A 22,598-nucleotide genomic window follows, 5' to 3' on the forward strand; every position below is an offset into this window, starting at 1 on the left:
CCCTCGCCCTCGCTCTCGCTCTCGCTAGGGCTTGCCGCTCACTACCTGTCGCGACGGCTTATGAAACAAAACGAAGAAAAAACTAAAAAAAACGTTTCGGGAAGGCGGTTTATACTATGTATCAGATGTCAAACCAAGTTGAGAGCTTTTTGCGGATACGTGTCCTCCTGTTTTGTTGACGTTTTCATCCAGTCCCTAGTTCTTTGGAAGTCTCTAAATTCTTTTGGAGTTGTTATAATTTATAAATAATGTGGTTCCGTTTGTTTTCATGTAAAAGGGTGGGAAAGGTAATTTTTCGTGTAAAATTGAATTTCTCATGGTATGTATTAAAAAAAAAAAAAAATGCACGAGGCTCCGGCCACTATAGGGTCATGAGAGAATCATAATGTATGAAATCTTACCCCTGCTTTATAAAAATGCTAATTTTTTATTCAAACCCGTGACCATTAGGTCACAGTAGGGCAACCTTAGAGTTGCATCTTCATGTTTTAAATAGTAAATTTAAAAAAAAAACAAAAATACTTTGCTTGATTGTATGATTGTTAAGGGAAGTTGGGAAAGGAAATACTTGTACTTCTGATCAAATGCATTTCACTTCTTTGTATATCCCTTGCAACCAAGCAATAAAAGTTAATTTCATTTCCTAAGGATGAATTGCATGATATGGATTTGTCAATGCTTCAATGAAGACAATCCAACAAATGGGATGTGTTGTACAATATAATGGCCACCCAATAACGTCACAACACGTGGCGTCAGTAGAAAGTCAATTGGGTATATCTGATAAGGACTATCTACCCAAAGACCCATGATGGGTCTATCGGGTAAGAACTATCCGCCTGAAGACCCGTAACTAAAAGATCCAAAGATCCCCTCAAAGAAGCATGAAGAAACTGGCACATCCGTCAGGTCAAGAAGCCTATCAAAGGCAACTCTACACATCGTAACACATCACCTCTCAGATAGGTAAGAGCGCACTACAAGGGGGCTTAGCATATCAAGAACCCTCAAGAAGGTGACGATATAGTGAAATAAGTCACTCTCCATATCTCCATTGCATTTATGAGCATTTATTGATGTCTACTGAAAGGAGCCCCTACGCATGTAGGAGGCCTTCCCCATTAAAACATTTTCCACATGGGACTCTCTAGACCTAAGACAAAGAAATACTCCACTTCCTCCCTTAAGGAGGGCTCCATCGCTGGTTACATCAGGACCTCTATATCATCATGACAATCCTATAAAAAGAGAAGGTAACATTCCATGCAGGAGATCGAACTCTTAAAACTCTTACTGTTTCATTTGTGTGCAAAAGAGATCTAACTTAGGCATCGGAGAATTCCCTTGCCGCCACCCCACCGGCACTCATCTTCCTTGTCTGTTTACTACTCTGTGCAAGTCCCACTCTTGAAGGACCCACCAGAGGTTTCTTGACGTAATAAGATGAATTCTAGAAATAATTGAAACCAATGGTCATTAAATATGTTTTTCAAGATGTGCGGTGCAAAAACTGGTATTATAGTCTTAAGTTATTTCTTTTGTGATGTCTTGTCGCATTAGCTCTTTTGATGACATGAAAATGAAAGGAAGTGAAATTAATTTAAGATCAGTCAAAATATCAATAAGATGGGAAGACTTCTGGATAACAACTTTAACACCCTTCACTCAAACTTTGATTGAATGTAAAGCGTTGACAGGGAACATTACATTTCCTTTCAATATGTACTGTTACTATGAGCAAATAAATTTAGTTTTTCACATCCATGAAACATCTGCAATTTGAAACAAGGGAAGGTAGACTTCCATTAGGACCTTAGTCTAGAGGTCTGACTCTGCAAATGACACAGACACACTAAAAGCAGGGAACCCCCCCCCCCCTTTTAGAAGAAACTGTGAGAGCATGGAGAACTCGGCGTTCAGGATCAAAGAGCTGCTGACACTAGAAAAGTTCGGATGCGTTGCAACAGTTCAGCCTTTACAGAATCAGGAACTGAGGCTGCACAAACAGTAAGTAAAATAAACGTCAAACTACAAGAAACATCAATGCTCAAAAAACACTGAGACATAATTCAGAATGGAGAAATCTGACGAGAAAAATTTAAGTCAAACTTCAGGTTACAACAGGAAATCCATGTTTGATTACTAAAAAAGGGGAAAGTACTGGAAGGAATCTCCAAGGAAATTCCTCAACCATTTTATCAGATACTTCTCTACCGTGTGAGACTTCCATATTTATTTGCAAAACATCATCTAGAAATTAGATTTGCCTCCTTATATAAAGGTCACACTAATAGAAACAGCTGTAAATGGAGGCACTAAAGTTGCAAGATTCAATTAGTGTTGCCATGTGTTTGGCAAAAATGATTTTACAGTGATACAGCAGTTGGCTGTTAGAGAGAAAATTTCGATAAAAAATGTAAAATACAACAAACAAAAGATCATGTTTAACAGTGTCCATGCGGATAACTAGAAGCAAAGGAGTAATATGGGTACAAGGAATTTATCAAAGACAAAAGAGGTAATGAAGAGGGGGTGGGGGGAACCTCACCTCTGCCCTTTGGGGTGATTACATGTACAAGGTCATCCACAGTAACATTATTCCTTCCTTTCTTTCTAGTAAATGCTCTGTTCAAAAACAAATCGAGAGCTAAGACTGATTTCAGATGTAAAAGAATACACCATACAGACGAAACAAACCCCTACGAATGGGACTAAAAAATCAATAAAAAGAAACCATATTGTTACAGATGGAAACAAGTGCACAAATTAACTAGGGACACAAGTGATGTGAGGGGAAATAATGTAAACAAAGTAAGACAGCAGCTGAGAAACTTACTAATGACATTAAAACAAAGAATAAGATTAAATCACAGAGCTTTTCACAATGCACAATGGTGAAATAGTCATAAGCTGAAGTGAACAACAAGAATAGGGAAAAAATAGGTCAATTGAAAGAATGATTACCTATACAATATGTGATAACCCCACCATAAAATGATCCTACTTAAGTGACCACAATCTTGCTAAGATGAGATGGAAAAATTGCAAAAATAAATATCTTGTTCACGAAAATCCAATTTTTTTTTGGGAGGGGTGGTGGTGTTGGTAAGTATATGATTCACTGACATCCTGGAAACACTAAAATAGTTGGGGCAACCAAAGTGGTTACTTCGTTGACCATAGACTAGAAATACTATTCATACTGCAATTTTCTGTTTATTGACACTCCAGATGCTTTAATTTGCACGTAATGTCCTTTTTTTCACAAGTGCAGCTGCCTACTTAGCTTTTTTTTTTTGGGTTAAACAGCTGCCTAATTAGCCAATTACAAATAAAATGCCATGACTTTGGAAAAATGTATATTGTTTTGAGCAAAAGTTTTTCTAGTCTAGCAAGACTAGAGGGTATCTATGGTCTGGCACCAAGTTTTGCCAACTGGAAAGGTGATGTGGTAATTCCAACCACATGAATATCTAGAAAATGGTATAGATTGGCCACATGTCAAATTTCAGATTCAGACTAATTCATACACCATCCCATGTATTGGCGGATTTACTTGTATCTTTAACCATCCATTTCTGTTACAAAACTCTTATTTTTTCATGGCTTTATTTTGCCACTTGGTTCACTCCGTTTTGCTGAAACTTAAAATGTGAACAGGGACCTTGGTGTCTTCCGGTCCCCAAAATCTCAGCTCTATCCAATCTACCAAGTGGCAAATATTTGCACTGGTTTAGAGATACTCTTTAGACCTATCATTTTATAGGTAATCCATGATGAGTTCTGTGAGAGCTTCCCTAAATAGTCCAATTTATCCTCGGTGGCTAAAGGAGCTAGGAGAAAGGGGAGTCAACCTGGTCAGACCAGTCAGTTTCAGTTGGGCTCTAATAGGTACTCCACCCTTAAGGGCCAGGATTGAAATTGACCGATTATATAATAAATCCTCAAAAGACCAGACCAAGACTGATTAATAATTGATTGGTTGGTTAGTTGGTTTTGACCAATCAGTCTTAGTCAGTCCTTAATTGGTCGAGTTTTGGGTGTTTTTTTACATTCAGTCCTAATTGGTCGGTCTTGTTGGGTTAATCAGGTTGGACTGAGACCGACTGTTTAATTAATCGGTCATTCGGTCTTCAATCCTCAGAGCCAAACTGAACCACTTATTAAATGGTCGGTATGTCTCGGTGTTAAATTGGACGGTGCTGGTCGGGTTAAATGGTTCAGTCTGTAAGAGATTCACTACTCCAATTTCTCTTTCAAATGCAGAGGTAACTTACTGTACTCAAACAGGAGCATATCCATGGATAGGATATATCATTGAGCATATATATGACCTATATTATCAAAGGTCCTCCAAGAATATGAAAAATCAGTCCAAGAGTCAATCCGTTGACTGGAAAACATGAAGTGCTTCCATGTGAATCATATCAATTGTCCTAATCAGGCCTACCTAAATTACTGATAGCTACAGCTCCACCAATTCTTATGACTCTTCATGGATAAACTTCACTTATTTTCACATCAAGGTTCAAGTATACAACATAAATCATATATCAATGTATGTAATGTCTTATTTTATATCCATTATTTTAGATTCAAGTAAGGATTAGATAGTTGACAGGCAAGGGTTAGAAGGGTTGGGCTGTGCCGTCATAGAAAGAGTACACATTACAGAGCAATGATGTATTTTGCAATGCTGCTCCTTACTATTTATCATTTTCTTCGATAAAAAAAAATATGTTAGGAAAAGACAAAGAGGAAATAGGAGGGGAGAAGCTCTACTATATGGAGACTGCTCATGGAGAGAGCATTCAAGAGGAAAGGACTATGAAAACGCATCCAACTAGTGTATAATACCATTTTTGACGAACACATATCATGATTACAGATCCTATTGGTTAAAACACATATTAAATATTTCAAAAGCCTTTTTTCTTTAAAATTTTTTTTAAATAACTGCTCCCTTTGGTATAGGGATGTCAAAATTCAGACCTACCTGAATGAACCAACAGATTGAACTTATCAGTTCAGTATTGGTTTTGATTTTTAAACCTCTAAGAGACTGAAACAGACCGTCCAAAAATGGAAAAACTGGTAAAAAAAACCCAATTAAACCAATAAAATCCAAATGCTTAACATTTTTTTTTTTGCAATATTTGAAAAATCGAGACCGGACTGATAAGAGACTCTTAAAGAAACCAAAGACAGCCGATACCTATTGGTTTCAGTCTGACCCGTTATATGCGGAAAAAACCAGACCGAAATTGGACCGGACCGACCGTTTTACACCCCTCCATTGGCCTCTCCACTTCTTGCAGACATGACTGTTTCTGTGCTTCATTGGTTCTACAAAAGGCTGCTATTCTTCATCAAACTAATACATTCCAGACACTTTCTGACATCTTCTACCATCTTGAAAATGGAAAGGAAATAAAACCATACTTCACTAGACAAACGGGACTGGAACAACAGAGGGTTAACACTTCCATAATTGGTTTCTGGAGAGGGCAACTATCAGCCATCTACTCCGAAAATGTATATACTATTTAAACTTAATTGTTTGAACATACATTTCAATCCAATGAAAGAAAGCTTCCTCCAATGGGCTTCACCCAAAGTTTGGGTTGTTTGGTATGATCAACCAACTCATACAAGGGCTTGATTAAAAACCCGCCTCTAGAGTCCCAGACTAATACTCTAGCATACTAATTGGAAGCATCAGTATACATGGTCATTCAAATTATGCTCGAATTGAGCAATTCAAATTACTTTTGTTGGCAATAAGATCAAACAAGTCATCAATGGCGTCTTCTTTGCCCCTTCTGTGGCTCTGAATAACTCAAAAAAGGTTAGCCTTACATTTAATCCTGACACCATTTATTATCACAAAACATTAAATCACTTCCTTATACAACTTCACATTTGATCCTTTGAGAGAAAGCATCAACATCTTTTGGATGCCTCTCCAAGCAACCATGAGGAATCTTTACTTCCTTGCTGTCCCACAAACAGCCACAGCTGTATTTTCCTGCAATCACTACAGTCCAACTTTCAGAAATTGGTTGGTATCTATCTGAATAATCTGACCTGCATGGCATTGGGTGGGACAAATCCAAGTTAACATTCAACGTAAAATCTGATCTGCTGGCAAGATCTGATGATCCATACTGTATTGTCCACCCCTTTTAGAAGATGAGGATCTGGTATTGATGGAGATCAAGTAGAAAATTTTCAAACCCCAATTCTGATCCTAGAAATGTTGCCTCAGTCCCTAGTGCAACAGCCAATGTTCAAGCAGTACTTCATTCACAATGTCAATCATCTCCAACCCACATTTGGGTTTCAAAGTGCGAGTAACAAAAATCAACCTACCATGTGTGAAACCTGTGGTTATCACAGTACAAGATTTCACCGAGATCTCGAAAATATCTCGGTCTCGTGAAGTCTCAAGATGAGACGGTAGGCAATACAAGATTTGTGCAAGATCTTGGTATCTTGCTGAGATCTCGTGGTATATCTCGATCTTGACCAAACCAAACTATAAAAAAGGCATCCTCTCGGTGAGATTTCAACCTTAACTCGAAATCTCATCTTTGTCTTGCCTATCTCGGTCTGTTGTGAAGGAAAAACACTTGGAGGTTAGGGTTTGGTGCTTTTTTGGCAAATCTCACCTCAACTGAAGATTAAAGCTTGGAGATTCAAGATTGCAGCTTCAATATCAAGAGAGGAAGCTGCATTGCATCTCAAGAACAGCATAATATGTCAAGGCCAGTGTTTGTGATTGAATCAGAGGAGAGCTTGATTTGACAACAACAACAACATGGTCGTTTTGATGATCCAGGCCGACACTCGTTTTAGTTCTAGCTACTCCCAAATGGTAGGACTTGTTACACACTTACGCTTGCATTTGTTTAATCTGTCTCTTTCCAAGTACCTAACAATTATTAACAAACCATCAAACCATCACCATGTATAATTATGAATATGATGCCTAATGCTTAAATGGTTTATGGTTTGATGTTTTTTAATTTCTAAGGCTTAATTAAGTTGTTTTACACCTCTATTTTAATTAAATATTGTGTGGAATAGCCTAGGGTAAAGCTCATGTACGCCGTAGACTACCAACCATGGGTCTGAAGTCAAAGTACCATTTTGGGTTTTGAATTTATAAACACTAATGTTTCCATTGTGTTTAGTAGGCCTAAAATAGGGTGGATGTCAAGTTTCAGGATCTATCTTGGCCATATGGCCACCAAAACCCACCACCGAGTCCAAACGGGAAAAAAATACACCAACTCACCGAGATCTCAGAACTTGATTTTGTGGGCCGGCGAAACCTGGACCTAAAACCTTGGTGGTTATCTGCCATATAATTCTACAAGAAATACATCCAACGCTTCTCTAATCAAGCTGCTGCTAACGCTGGAATTGGAAGATGCAACACGAATATGATGGAAATATGCCAAAGTTGCTTCAGTGAAAGTAATCATGCTACCTTCAAAGAGGCCACCATACTTCCAAGGTGCTGGCTTTTCTCCACTCTCTCTTATAAAATAGCCAGCCCACATGGCTCTGGATTACTACTTAGCTCCTACTGGAAAGTGGAAACACAAGATAAGATGCATGGAGAGAACTCATCCACGTGAGGAAAAGGACCTTATTCATTAGACCATGCTCTGACTAATTAATTATCAAGCCAGACTGCCTCAAACAATGAAGAATTTCATGAAGATACCTCAACTGGAGCTGGGAGCACCAGCATGTCATCTGCAAGCTGCAGATGTTTGGAAGTTTTGCGTATTCCCCTTTGTACAGCAATGCATTGAATGGAAAAGCATGCTTTATATGCAACTGATAAAAGAATAAGATTTTCCAGCCTATTGTTGAAATGACAAAACCAGCACCTTTCTAAATTCATAGTCTTCAAAATGCAAGGTCTTTATCCAAGGATGATGCCTTGGCTGAAGAAGGGTACCACTCGTTGGTCAATTCAAGCAAGATTGCCCATGGGCACACCTTGTGGTAAATTGAAGTCCCCCAGCAGAATGAGTAGTTACTACATCAATAAGAGTCTGTGCTAAGTAATCTATCCCTGGAAAGAGTGTTCACCCCCCCCCCCCCCCCAAAACCTCCCAAGTGAGAGATAACAAATATCAATGCAAATGTGTATTTGTATGTGTGAATGTGTATGTGAGAGAGAGAGAGAGAGAGAGAGAGAGAGAGAGAGAACCTGCAAAGAGTTTTCATTTCATCTCTCCACCCACATTCAATAAGCCTTTCCCTTAGAAGCTCCTTCAATCGTTCCTTTTCCCCGCTCTCGATTAACTAGTGGAAACCAAAAGGCCCAAACAAAAATATCAATGAAACAAAGAAAATTAGAAAGGGAAATCCTAAATAACTAATACAAAATTGGGACTTTCTCAATGCCATAAGGCGAGATCTTAGGTCTCAATATTTATATTGCCTTATGTCATTTTTTAAGGATATCAGTACCCACAGTTAGATGTGTCATGTCTCTTGGACATAGTTATCAAGGCGGGAAGGCGACCAGGGCGTTTTAGAGGGTCAAAATTCAAGGCGACACCGCCATGGCACCCTAGGCGACCAAGGAGCCTGGACGCCATGGCGACGCCTTTATAACTATGCTCTTGGATTACATACACCATACATAATGTTAAGGAAACAGTTCCAGCCTACATTCTCTAATATTTGAAGAGTAAAAAACCCACAATAGAAGCTTCAGAACATATTAAATAGATCACATGGTTAAAAATCACATGTCATTCTGATTGTGTTCTCAATTTCTTAAATGTTAGCCACATATGTGTTAGTTTCTGATCCTCTGGACATGAAATATTCAGTGCATTATTGAGGCAATAGACAAGTAGGAGGGGTTCCATGGACCCAGAGAGGAGACATTCCCCCACCCCGCCTTTTTTTTTTTGATGAAAAAACCTTCATTAATTAAAAAAAAAAAATGAGTGCCCATCAGTGTCCATAGTTATACAACTTCTTTCCACCCTCGCCTTCTTGGCTAACTATCAACCACCAAAATTACAGATCTATCTTTCTTTACAAAGACTACAAATTGAAAACATCTAACAAGATGGTAAATATCATTTAAGAGAGCAAAGAAGGTCCATGGCTATTCTACTTGACCGCCGCCTTCTTTAAACCATGAAACTAAAGATTCACAGTCGGTCCAAACTTCAACTTCCATCCAGCCTTATCCCAACTAAATGGGGTTGGCTATATGGATCCTTGCAAAGCAAAGACAAAAGATAAATAAAAATAGTAGAAAGAAAAAGAATGGAACAACAAATAACAACAACAACTCAGCATTATTCCAACAAAATGGGGTCAGCCACATGGATCTTTGTCCTTCAATCAGCTCTATTTGAGCTCAAACTTGAAACAAGACCTAAACTATGCATGCCTTTCCTCACCACTTCTCCTAGGGTCATTTTAGGTCTACCCCTAGCTCTTTTACTACATTAAATCTAAATCAAGTCACTATTCCAAACTGTAGCATCTGAAGGCCTCTGTTGAACATGGCCATGCCACCTTAGACAACTTTCTCAAAGCTTATCTTGAATTGGGGCAACTCCCAAATCAGCTCTAATATGATGATTCCTTATTTTATCCTTCCTAGTTTTGCCACACATCCATCTCAACATCCTCATATCCACTACACTTAACTTATCTATATGACGCCTCTTAACTGCCCAACATTCCATACCATACATCATACCCGGTCATATGACTGTCCTATAAAATTTTCCTTTAAGCTTTGAAGCAACCCGTTGATCATGCAACACTCCTGATGCACCTTTTCGCTTCACCCATCCTACTTTTATTCTCCGTGAAACATCATCTTCTATATCATCTTAGTGATTAATCCCAGATACCTAAACTAATCACTTTGTGGAATCTCCCTCTCATCAACTTTCACCCCTCATTATCTGTCATGGAGTTTCTAAAGTTACACACCATATAGTGATGAAAAAAAATCTCAAATATTTTACTTCCAAAAACTGATGCAAAGAATTTCTTTGGGCATTGTGGTCTATTTTGCTTTTGTCCCATTTCTCTACCGGCCAGTAGAAGCTCAAGAACAATGTGAAATCTCCCAGGAACCATGTAAAATTACAAAACTTTTGCCAGTACAACAGACAAATGAAAAAAGAGAATCCAAAGACCTGTCAGAACAAACTACAATGAATATATTTATGCTGCCGTTTGAGAATCCAGGTCTTCCAAAAATCTCAGAAAGGAGCGAAAAGTTATAAATTTTCCTCTTTAATCCGAACGATTTTGAGACTTCAAAAAAAAAAAGAAAAAGAAAAAAACGAATCGAGTACTTAAAAAGGGAACAATTCTGACCCGACGACATTAGAACAACTAAAGAGAAGATACAAAAAACTGGAGCATCTGTGCCATTGATCTCCGTCCAATCAGATTTTGTTTTTTAGCTTCGTTGGCCATTTACTGGAAGGCTAATCCTCGCTCACTCTACTGCTTTTATCCTCATCTCAGAAGTGTAGCACTAAAAAGAAGAAAGGAAAGAAAAGAAAAGAACAAAGAGAATCCGCGATTCATATAAAAAACCAAGGAATAGACTTACTTTGATGTTGATGATCTCTTGAAGGCTTAGTTCTTTTTCTTGGTCTTCCTCTGCATCAGGTGTTGGTGGGCGATTGATAGAAGCCCTCCTTTGGGGGAATTAAAAGCCACCAGAAGTCGAAAAGATAAAATCAGGAAAAGGATGAAAAAGGGGAAAAAAAATCGTCTCTTGAGTTCTCAAATTGCTTTCGAAGCTCAAATTACGAATAAGAAACTTATCTTACAGAAATAAAAACAGAGAAAGGAAAGAAACTCACATTATATTAAGTTGTTTCAAGCAAACGAGATCTCAGTCGCAAAACGGCTCCTCTGTTTGCTGAAATTCGAACCAGAACCCAAGCACACTGAAATTATGGTGGAAAGTGGAAACTTGGAAATTGAGCGATGGAGAATCCATTATATAGTAGATGGGAAAAGGATTCTCTACGCCGTCAGTACAGAGTACAGTGGTTGTTCCCGTTCTTGGTCACGTTTACTGTGACCCCACCATCCAATCAAACGTCAGATAATTAATTTATTTTTATTTTTTCTACTATTTTACACGGGCCATGATGGATAGACAGGACACAGGAGGGCTAGATTTTTTTATGGGTAGATCTGTCATGGAAATATTTTTCGATGGGCAAATCTGTCAGCTAATATATAACGACTGACATATACTTTCTCAGTAACAGACCTCCTGCGAGACGAAGATGTCAGAGCTACCTTCCCGTTCATGTGGAGCTCTCGAAGCACAGGGACAGCAGGCTATTCAAGGCCAAACCCTAGAAAACCAGACCGTAGAACGAATACCCTGCTCCTCTGATCCTCAGATTGGAGAATGGGAAACCAGAGCTCGAGCTTGGCTCTCAACGCTACCGAAGCGAAGGAACGTCATGATGAGTGAGATGGAAGCTTGGGTTGATTCTAATCAGGTCACTCTACCTCCACAACTCATGTCTTTGCCGCGTCCACAGCTCTATCAGCGAATTCTGTCCATTCACAAGCTCATGCGACAGTCCAACCAGGTATGGTGGCCGTTGCTGTTCATCTCAATTGACATTACTCTTTTTTTTTATTATTTTTAAAATCATTCTTCCGTTCTGAATTGGATTAGGTTATTCGATGCTCTTCCTTGTCTTACACTTTAGTTTTTGTTGGAGAAATTCTGCCTTCTGAATTCAAGTTCCACCTTGATTACTAATGTCCAGTTGTGAGAAAAACCTAAGTTCTGAATGCTTGAACGGGAATTCACCATGAGAACGCCTTGTGTAATCATGGAGATTGTTACCTCGTACGTTTTTGCCTGTGTTTGAGAAATTTTGGCTTTTCTGACTTCCGACCCAAGTTCTCCTTCCTTTTCTGCTTCAATGTCCAGATGTTGACAACAATCTAAGTTCTCAAAGCTTGATTTAATTCAGATTAAAAACGCTTTGTGTCCTGGATATTGTTTACCTCGTTATTATTGTTTTCACAAAGAGCCAAAGTACTTATTGTACTAATAATTGGTTAGCCTAACATGTGGAGAACCGTTGGCAAACAACCACTATCGAACCAGAATACTTCAGCGTAGGAACTAAGAGTTTGAATCTCTGTGTGAGTTGGATCACCTCTCTGTGGACCTTTATCCTCTGCAATTCCCTGCCCGGTCCAGTTCCCCTAGTGCCCCTAACAAGGGGGGTGGGGCTTGATGACCATTCCACCCCTGCCCGGATGGGGTCCACCCCCCTCTTATTACAGGCAGTAGGGAATTGGACCGGGCAGGGAATTGCAGGAGATAATTTTCCCCTCTCTACTCATAAGAAATGATCAGGGTTTGAATTTTTGCTAGTAGTGATCACCTCTCTGCTTGTAAGAAATGATCCCCGGTTTAGCAAGTCAAGATATCAAATTTGCATGGTGGAAAAATGAAATTGTGTTGGTCAGATAAGGATATATTCATCATTTCATCTTCAAGTTAGTTTTAACTTGACATTGTTCATGAAAACATTTGATATTTGGCAATATTGGAATTCTCAACTGAGTTCAGAATGGTGGAAATCCTTCAACCTTCTATCCCTCTCTTTCTAGATTCCCAGGTTCAGTTTCTATTTTGGAGAAAAATGGAAAGAGTCTTCTTGGAATGGCCAAAATAAAACTCATTGATATGACCTGCTAGGCTTAGACCAGGTAGCTCTAGCTTACAAGTGTAGGGGTATAAGGGGTGTGTAGGACGGATTCAATAAGCCGTAATGGCCCCAAAAAATGCTTTCTCAACAAGCTAATGTATTCTAATAGTGAGTGATTCTTAAAGAATACCAATATTTTGAATAGAAACCAGGATTATCTCACATTGTCAGGTATGGAATGAGAGACTTCAAACCTTAATGGAATTGTCTGGAACTTTGTGTTAATACTAGACAGAACGGCAATCAAAGTGTCTGGATGCCATTTTTTTTTTGTTTAAGTTTTGCTTTTGTTTTGTAGAAGAAGTAAAAATTTTCATGAAATTTCATTATGCAAACGAATGGATCGAGGTTTGGGACTGGGGATGATTCTATACAAGATAGCAGAGGTGGGCAGTTTTTCTATTATCGTGAGTCTAGGGGTTATATAAATAAGAGATTGGAGAAGAAATGTTACTTTATTCTTGGAAAGAAAAAAGAGAGAGATTTGTTTAATGGTACCATGTCTCCCAGTTGTAATTTGTCTGTATTTTCCATCAACTGCTTTTCTGAATTTATTCTTTTTGGGTTTTCTGTATATTTTGACAGATTCTTGTGATTTCTTAGGATGAATGCAACATATTCTTGTTGTTGGTGGAAAACCTATACCATACTCATTGCACCTCTTCAAAAACATACTGTTGTTATCTACTTATCTTATAGGTCATTTTCTCATGGCAGGCAATGAAAGCGAATCAGGTTGAGCCTCCACCTAGTCGCTTTCAACGCACAGATCAATGGATTCCAGTCTATTCCTGGTTAGAATCATTGGAAACGAAGGACGTAGTCAAATCTAAAGAAATTGATGAATGGCTATCTATGAACCCAAAGGTCAAGGAGCAGTTGTATGCAAGACATTCTCGATATCATTTGATGCACTATGTTCAGAAATGCCATTTGAAGATGTTGAAGAGACGGGAGAAGCAGAAGGTATCATTTTTAATTTGATTCTCATCTCGTCTATTTTCTAGGGTTTGCGATAAAAGTTATGATGTTGAAACTCTCTAGCTTGTCTAATCTGTAGATGGTTTTGTTACTTTTGTAAGTGACCAAGCCGGAACCAGAATGCTCACCTGGGCTTGAAATTTGGAACTTATTATTTAGCACTCTTGATTCAACAAAGGAAGATGGTAAAGCAGGCTCAAATTTATTTTATTCTCACGGTCCTTAGATTGTAGTATTATGGAATACAACAAAGGAGAAGAAAATCACAATAGAACTGATGGAGTCACATTGGGATGGATGGATGGAGATGATCCACTATGGAAGCCTAGGCGCAAGCTTGGGAGGCGCACAAGGGGCTGGGGGTAGTCCAATGGGCTGACAAGAAGCTTTGGATAGTTAGTATATAGGTTGGGCCTTTTATTTTGGTGGGTTACATTTTAACGGGCCTAATTTATCCATATTTGGTTGTTCAAGTTTGTGTACGGAAATAAGTTAAGTCCAGATTTGAGTTTGTTTTACTTTCTCTGTCATTGAGAGTGATTTGGAGTCCAAAACATGAGTTGATTAGGTATTTTAGAAGTTATGTATATGTGTATGCCCCCATCAATTAAGCACAATTTGAGTAAAGAGTTGAGTTTTTTTTCAAGAGTTTTTGTGCTGTGGAGCAGTGCATTTGTGGACTGCAGATCTGATCGATTGCTTTCTTCCTTAACAGGTATGATCTATCCTCTGTTCTTCTTCTATACTCTTCTAACTTAAAACTGTTATCGATCTTTATTCTTCTTCTCGTTCCCTGCCATCAAACTGTTGAGCTGCTTCTCAATAGTTCAGTTTGCTACCTTGTTTCTTCATCTATTCTTGCTGGTTATTATACCTGAACTGCAAACCTGAAGTTCTGCAACTTATTAGATTACTCCCAGATCTATTCCTTAGATCTGAAGATCTGTTTCTGCCAAGTTTCTCTGAATCTTGGTTATAGCTTACTTATGAAGCTAGCTGGGTTTCATCTATTTACAGATCCCTGATTTTCAAGATTCCTATATCAATTGATAGATCTATCAGTCCATTACACTAGACCAGATTTGAGTGTAATTGGGCTGAAATTTTGATTTATTTGATTTTTCTTATTTGCTATTAGTTCTGTCTGTATTTTTGTTCTCTTGATTCCTATTGATCCTGGACTGTTAGTATGTTTCTGTGGCTGGTCTTCTAGAACTCTGAACCACATCAAACATACCACATGTAAAGGTCCAAACTTGGGCTGTGACATGTCCAGCAAGTTAAAAGGATGGGGTGAGAACTATCACTGCACTTTATCACTTGGTAGTAGCTCCTCATGTTGCTTAGCTCTCATCTTATGGGCTGGCTTGTCTTGCAAACTAGAGAGTGGAACAATATCTATGTGACTTTATTGACCCTAAGTGGTGGTAATCCGGGAGGAAGGTTGTCGGGGAACACAAGTAGTTTCTTATTAATATCTTATGACTTTGGGTGGCAGAATAGCAGCTGTATTACTGCATAAATCTGTGAGCCTTATAGGGATTCATCAACAATGTCGTGTATATTTAGAAACTTGTGTCCTTAACTGGATTTGGCTCAAGGATCCTGTATTTCATGTGCCTGAAGGTGATGATATTCACATTCCCTTCAAGGAGTATCTTTCTTCGTTGGTGAATCATGCTTCTGTTATATTGCCTTGGTCAATCCTCAATAACATATGGCAAGCATCAATTGCGATGACATCACACTATATGTTATATTGTTACTTTTTCTGAAGGAAAATAAAACTACACAATGCTGTGAGTAGCTATCTACACTTCTAGAAGAAAGGAAACTTGTAAAGCATAAATTTTAAAGCCCAGCGAATGATTCACAGAATAGTTTACGGCAGTTCTTAAGTAGCCACAAAAGGGATTACCGCCAGGTCCATCCAGCCACATCAATCCTAGGAGCTTGTTCGGTTATGTGAGGCTGCTACATTATGGTGGTGGTTTAGTTATTGGTTTTGTTTCATTCTATTTTCACCTGTTTTGGGTTGTGAGGAGGTAGTTTAATTGTTCTGATTTTTGGTTTAATTGAGGTCTGGCCTGGTTATTTGTCAAGTCAAATTGTGTTAAGAGTTGACTTTTCAGGTCAGGTGAATTTAGAGTTCAATTAAGTTTAAGAGAGCCTAGGTCCGATGTCCTTTTATAAAAGAGTCTTACATGCACTATTTTTCCATTGAGAGCTTTTGTGAATATATATATATATATATATATATGTACATATGTATTAGATTGGTCGTGTTTGTGATCCGAATGTCCATTAGAACCTAATGCAATCTAAAAATCTAGATTATAGATCTCAGATGCAAGCAGGGCCAATGTTCAAATCTCGGATCAAATTTGTAATAAAGGATGCAATTGCGTTGTTAAGGGGAGAATCAGATCGATGGAAGGGGAGGGAAAAGAGATGAGATCGATCTTCTTAGGAGGAAGAGAATGTAAGGAAGAGGAGAGGAGAAGAGAACAAAAGAGAAGAAAAGATATCAGGTTTGGGATTGGTGTCCCGTATGCATGCTCAACAACACCAAAACTCTTAAAAAAACTTATAATTATTCAGATCATGTCCAATTGAAGGGGGTGTATTACAAAAATGAAGACCTTCTAAAATTCCAAAATTGACTCCTAATCACTCTCATACACTCAATAAAGTGAATAAACTCAAAACAAAACTCTACCTAGTCATTAAGTATTCAAATTTAACTCAAACACTTACTTAACTATTAATCCCATGGACTAACTTTATCCCTGCTTTATGGGCTTATAAATTAGGCCCATTACTATGAATACTAAAAAATAAAAGGCTCAACCTATAATATAACTATCCAAAGGTCAATTTGTGCCCATTGGACTGCCGCAATCATCTTACGGGTCTCTGAAATGTGTGCATAGACCTCCATACGGAATTCATGTTTAATGCAACTGCATCAAATCCCCCTCGGTTAAAAAAAACTCGTTCTCAAGTTTTGTAAAAGGGCAGAAATAGAAGAGATCGGGAGTATGTCTCATGCTCCTCACTAGAGTCATGAATCACGAGCAGAAGGTGAAACTGATGCAGGACGACTTGAGATGGAGCTCCAATCGACTCGAGGGGGAAAAATTGATGCAGGCAAAATATGGTGGACACCCCCCCTAAAGAGGACATCAGCCCAGTTGATCCGGATTTTCTGGTTCTTTTGGTTCAATAAACCAGCCCCAATGTGAGCCACCATTCAGCCAGCCAGATTGTTGTTACTGTTTACGCATGCACTGTTCACGTGAACAGTACCTTGGGGTCCAATATTGACAGCTGGCTTTGAAGAGATGCTGCCAATAGTTGTTAGGATATTGGATATTATTTTCTATTTACTTGTTTTCTTAGGCAGCAGATTCTAGTTTCCTTTTTGGTTACTTTTATTTGTTAGACAAAAGATTGAGTTTGTTAGTTAGTTCCTAGTTTACTTCTTTCTTGGTTAGCAAAAGTGTAAGGCTATTTAGATAGCCTCCATCGATTGTAAAGATTTATGGAATGAAGAATGAATTGAATTTATGAGTTGTGCGTGTGCACTTCCCCCCCCCCCCCCCTCTCCTTCTTTTAGTTCTTCTCAAGGTTTCTCCTCTTCTCCCCCCTGCTGCTTCTTCTTCTTCTTCTTCTTCTCACGGTTTCTTCTCCCCCCCCCCCCTGAAATTCTGATTTCTTCCAAGATTCTCTTTTCTTCCCCCCTCCCCCTCTGATTTCTTCTCAGATTTCCCCTCTCCTATTCTGTCCCCCATTAGAAACGTTAGTGGCATATCCTCGTCTCGAAATATATGGGGAATAACAAACTCAATGTTTAGAACATCCATCATTGAAGTAGAGTCCGTTTTTGCTTCAGCCATACTAATCATCTTGCCCCCCTTTACCGTTTCTCTTGTCTCACATCAAAGCGGTCTTCCTCTTGTGTTGACTCTTTCAATGCTTCTTATGGCTGCACTGTTGGTGTCGCCTCCTTCAGCCCTTTGACTTTGAGCATACTTCATCAACCAATATTTTCAAAACAAATGTCTGTTGTAGATGAGAAGTCTTTAGGATGCACAAATTGCTATCACGATCAACTACACCTTTTGCTCTTCAAACCATTGCCGACCAACTTTAATGATGTGTTTGGATTTCGGAAGATTCAAATATTTCATAATAAGCACTATTACTTTTATGGGAAATTAAGGATTCGACAAAGCCATCATCCTCAGACTCAATGATATCTGGCTGGTCTCTGATAATATCTGCACAACTCCACCATAGATTGACAGATGGATTTGTCACTCTGCACGTCATCTATGAGTAAAATAACAGTTTTTCTATTGGGCAAACAAACTCTGGTTTTGAAAAAGTAGGTATTCATGGCCAGGTTCGGCTCTGATAAAATTTTTTTTTTTTGGGGGGGGGGGGTGGTGTCAAAGGAAGGCCTTTTGGCCAACGGATTCACTGCAGCAAAACAGGGAAGTTCCTGCTTTCTTGCAAGCAGAGCAGGGTTTACAACAAAGGCTGGTGGATTAAACCACCAAACAGAAGACAAGATTTAAAATGGATGCCCCTTTAGCTAACACATTGGCTACCCTGTTCAAATTCCTAGGAACAAACAAAAACAAAACATTGGAAAAGAAACGTTTAAGAGATAAAATGTCATCAGCAACAACGCGAGCAGCCCAGTCTAAATATTGGGAAGAGCAATTTAGGAAAGCCACAAGAGGCGTGCAATCAGAAAACACAGTGACATGCTCAAGGTTCAAGGCCTGTGCCAGAAGAAGCCCATCCCTGACCGCTTCAGCTTCCATAGCAGTTGCAGAAGAACTATGCCCATGCTTGCATTTTCCCACCACGAAGGATACTTTACGATTCCTAATTATAACACCCCTGCCACCAAGAGATAATCAGCTATCCAAGCGCCATCAGTAAAAGTATTAAAATGGAAAGCTGAATGACGAGGAAGAGAAAAGTTTAGAGCAACAGGGATAGCTGGACTTTGAGCCTTATCCCTGCAAAAACCCAACCTTCCTTCAACATAATGATAGAAAGCCTGTATAGTGCCGAGAAGGGAAAGGTTAGAACGTTGAAAGACAAATGAATTCCTTGATTTTCAAATTTGCCAAAATAAAGAGACCCATTGAATGATGGCATTAGGTATATCAGGGAAACAAGAGTACTGATTTAAAAAGATAGAAAACAGCTCCATGAAAGAGTTAGGTTGTGAAACCTGGGTACAAAGTCTAAAAGGAGATGCCCTCCAGCAGCAATATGCAAAGTTGAAATGAAACAAGATAGATTCCACAGATGACAAGCAAATAGGGCAAAGAGCATTATTCACAATACACAGCCTAACAGGATTAGAATTAAAAGCTAAGGTATTCAAGCAACGACGCCATAAGAAGTGCTTAAGTTTAGGAAGCAAAGGTAAACTCCATAGTTCCTGCCAAGAAGTGTCAACTGAGAGCCTAGAACTACTAGGAGGTAGTGACAAAGCCTCTGAAGATGCAAGGTGATACCTGATACGCTGACTTATTTCACCAAGAACCTTACTGCTTCTCTTATTTCCATGTATGGTGGGGATTCTTCCTATTGTGTCTGAATCTGTTATCTCGTATTTAGCAATAACAACCACAGTTTCACATTAAATATGTTAGTTTACTGATGCTGTTATATTCATCTTTTGATATTGCATTTTTTACATTAACAGGGAATCCAATACTCAACCCCAACAGCTCAAGTGAAGGTTCAGACTGTGGTGACAACAGCAACAGTTCCTCTTCCTGGTATGGCTTGTTGTCTGTGCTATATGTAATTGTTTGATAGTCCCTATTGTGACATCTAGTGGTGTCAGGATGTAAATGAATCTACACATTGGCACACACGTACGTACATAGATATATACAGTTTGCATGCATGTTTATGTGAGTGTATATATGTATATGTGTCCATCCATTCATAATTACATGTACACTAGTACGCACACATAGCTAAAGTTCTTTACATGCTTGTATGGTGTTCTGATGTCCTTTTTGTTGTTTACGGTGAGGCCTGCACTTGCTTTTGTTTATGAGGTGTCCTCTGGCACTTCCCACAATAAATTCTTGATTTTATAAATTTAGAAAGAGGATATTTCTGTTCAATGCTATTATCTTCTTGTATACTTGCACACTATATGGTTTTTGTGACGATGCTCTTGCATGACTATTTGGAGGCATTGGGCTTGATAATTCTGCAAATCAGAGTACTTGCTCAGTTACTCTAAAAGTGCTTGAACATAGAAATATTTAACAGTTAGTTCATGATGTGCAGAAGGAGTGTCCAGCAGGAGTGTTAAAGCTCTTGGCTGTTTTGGTTTCATGTTGCTTATCTTGTCTGGTGATCATGAAAAAGCTAAAAGCTAATAGCAATTGAATAGGCAACCTTTGGAATTGAAGATGGTCAAATATTGAGATCTGAGTTCTTAATGGTCCATGGTAAGGAGGCAAGGCTTGACCGTCTTGGTTGTGTATTGCATGGAAATCCTTAGATGGCTTAATGCTGATGTATAACTACTTGCTGAATTGTTAGTTGAAGAAAATTAAGGAGACCTTTCCCAAAAATCTTTATATGTGTTTATTAATATTCAGCATTCAGGTCAGCCAAGAATTGAAATATCCTGAACTTGTAAATACAACAACAACAAACTCAGCCTTATCCCAACTTAATGGGGTCGGCTACATGGATCCAAACAAAACAAAGTAGGGGAAACTGAGTTCTAACCAAAAAGAGAAAGAAGAGGTGGGAAAAGAGGGATGGGGACAGAGATGAAAGATGAAAAATGGAAAAAATGAAAACTGCAAATGGAAAATTAATAAAAGAGAAAAGGATGAAAAGTGAAAGATGAAAGATAGTAAGAGGAAAGAGGCACAGCACAGCATGTCAGGAGATTCTCCGCTAATTGGGGTCTGCTACATGTATCCTTGCCCTCCAATAGGCTCTATTCGAGGTCATACTTGGTACAAGACGTAGGCTAAGCATGTCCTTCCTCACAACTTCACCTATGGTCATTTTAGGCCTGCCCCTAGCTCTTTTAGCTCCTTCAAGCAGAATCATATCACCTGAACTTGTTAATAATTTCCTATAATTAGCTGCATTTTGGGGCATTCTACCTGTAAATCTTAGTACCAGTCAAGCTCCTCCCAGATACAATAAAGATTAGCACTAGGAACTTAGGGAGTTCTCACCTATGTGGAAGTGTCTTCTTCAAGCTGTCAAGCATCTCAGATCCTTATAAAAGTGAGCTGCAGACAGATCTAGTTAATAATGTAATTTCTTCACTCTGTGAAAACATGATATTAGAAGTAGCTTTCTTTCTGAAGGCCAAAATGGGGTCATGGAATGTTAGGCCCGAACTTACTTGCAAGTAGGCAATGTTACTATGACTGTTGGACCTAGAATGGTCTTGGATGGTCAAGGCTTTAATACAAAACATAAGCAAGACTTCCTTAAGGGAGTTTAATCACAATAATTTTGAGATTATGCTTTTTGGCATTAGGGTTGAGATTAGGTGATTCAATCCTAGGATCAATAACCCTAATTAGGGTCGTTATGGACCCACTAAATCAATAAGAAATCAAATAAAAGAACCGGTGGCAATTATGTAATTATGGTGAACAGTTTAGGGTCCTTTTGAAGGGGGAAAATATTGAGAATAGTCACTTAAGTGGAGCCGTGGAGGGTACCCCTGAAATTTTAAATAAAGGAAGGAGCTGAATAGGATCACTTTTAGTGGGCAAGGGCTTTAATGTAATTTTGATGAACAGTGTCATCTTCAACATACGATAGGAACATGAATCCAGCAGTAAACCAGTTCCGTAAGTTAGGTTGTGAGTTGTAACTTTCTAAAACTCAACCAACCAAACAAGAATGGAACATCACCAACAGAATCGCCCAGCCCTAGTGGACAGAACTAGTGCATAAAATATTATTTTAATGGGACTACAATGGTGCGATAAACAGTTGCAGGAAAATTCCAGAAAACCGAGCAGGTTATTGAAGCAGTAATAAATGGATGTAGAAACTGGTAAGTATGGCTAGAATCTACTAAAGATTGATGCCCAGTTTCAGACCTAATGATATCTAATAGAAAAAACATGAACAAAAATTAGCAATCCAAAGTTGTTTCAGAAACAGGGGTACTGCCAATAGTCAGTGTAGCAGCAGAGAAACTTACCAGTTACCAACAGTACCTAGCAAGCTTGAGAAGAGAAAGAGAGGAGGAGAAAGAGAAGAGAGAGAAGACAATATTGATGGAGAAGAAGAGAACCCCTAGAGCCACGGTAAGATTCAGAATCCTATCGTGGCCTAGGCCAATTACTTATGCTGTTGTTAAAACTAGAGTTCAACTAAGAAACAATTACATGTGGATCCAAAGGCACATAACACTAATAAGACTCTACTACACCAAACCCAAACATAACTAACAACTACTAGCTAATAAGTCTAAACTGACAGAACAAGTTGAGGGGTAATAATTGTATGTAATATAACCCTACAAGAAAGGGCATTTTTGTACAATATCTTTCTATTTTCAAATATAAATAAAGAAAGTAACCGTGGGCCTGGGTGAGCCATATTTCACTCTATTTCTGACATTGTCATGGTATCAGACTATCAGAGCCAACAAGGTCTTCAACTTTATTTCAGTGATCATCTTCTCTTCCTTATTTCAGTGATCTTCTCTCTTTTCTTCACTTCTGCTATGGCATCCTCTGACGACTCTGCATCAACAGGATCATCCCTGGTTCCTGCCAAGCTTGAAAAGAGAAAGAGAGGAGAAAG

The 22,598-nt window shown here is 38.7% G+C and overlaps 2 protein-coding genes across 4 annotated transcripts in view; one reads left to right on the top strand and one right to left on the bottom strand.

The window, feature by feature from the left end:
- Positions 1–1,634: 1,634 nt before the first annotated feature.
- LOC122670513 (transcription and mRNA export factor ENY2) lies at positions 1,635–10,985 on the bottom strand. Its single transcript, XM_043867419.1, has 5 exons — positions 10,881–10,985; positions 10,625–10,712; positions 8,231–8,325; positions 2,549–2,625; positions 1,635–1,996 (listed from the first exon to the last, which is right to left on the bottom strand). Coding segments are annotated over exons 1-5 (336 nt in total). The 5' UTR covers positions 10,883–10,985; the 3' UTR covers positions 1,635–1,922.
- A 317-nt stretch (positions 10,986–11,302) lies between these two features.
- LOC122671511 overlaps positions 11,303–22,598 on the top strand; it is a 75,081-nt gene continuing 63,785 nt past the window's right edge. For all 3 annotated transcript variants that reach the window (XR_006334358.1, XM_043868771.1, XM_043868770.1), the window contains exons 1-3: positions 11,303–11,630; positions 13,488–13,736; positions 19,486–19,561. Coding sequence is in view for 2 of the 3 variants with exons in the window: in XM_043868771.1 (XP_043724706.1) it covers positions 11,316–11,630; positions 13,488–13,736; positions 19,486–19,561 (640 nt within the window). In the remaining variant the exon portion in view is untranslated. The remainder of the gene's footprint in view (positions 11,631–13,487; positions 13,737–19,485; positions 19,562–22,598) is intronic.

This window comes from Telopea speciosissima, chromosome 8 (assembly GCF_018873765.1).
Source record: "Telopea speciosissima isolate NSW1024214 ecotype Mountain lineage chromosome 8, Tspe_v1, whole genome shotgun sequence".
Classification (NCBI taxonomy): domain Eukaryota; kingdom Viridiplantae; phylum Streptophyta; class Magnoliopsida; order Proteales; family Proteaceae; genus Telopea; species Telopea speciosissima.

Coding starts and splice junctions, on each gene's coding strand:
- LOC122670513 (XM_043867419.1), bottom strand. Junction 8,326..10,624: donor AAGAGATCATCAACATCAAA/GTAAGTCTATTC, acceptor GGTTTCCACTAG/TTAATCGAGAGCGGGGAAAA. Junction 1,997..2,548: donor AATCACCCCAAAGGGCAGAG/GTGAGGTTCCCC, acceptor CTGTTTGTGCAG/CCTCAGTTCCTGATTCTGTA.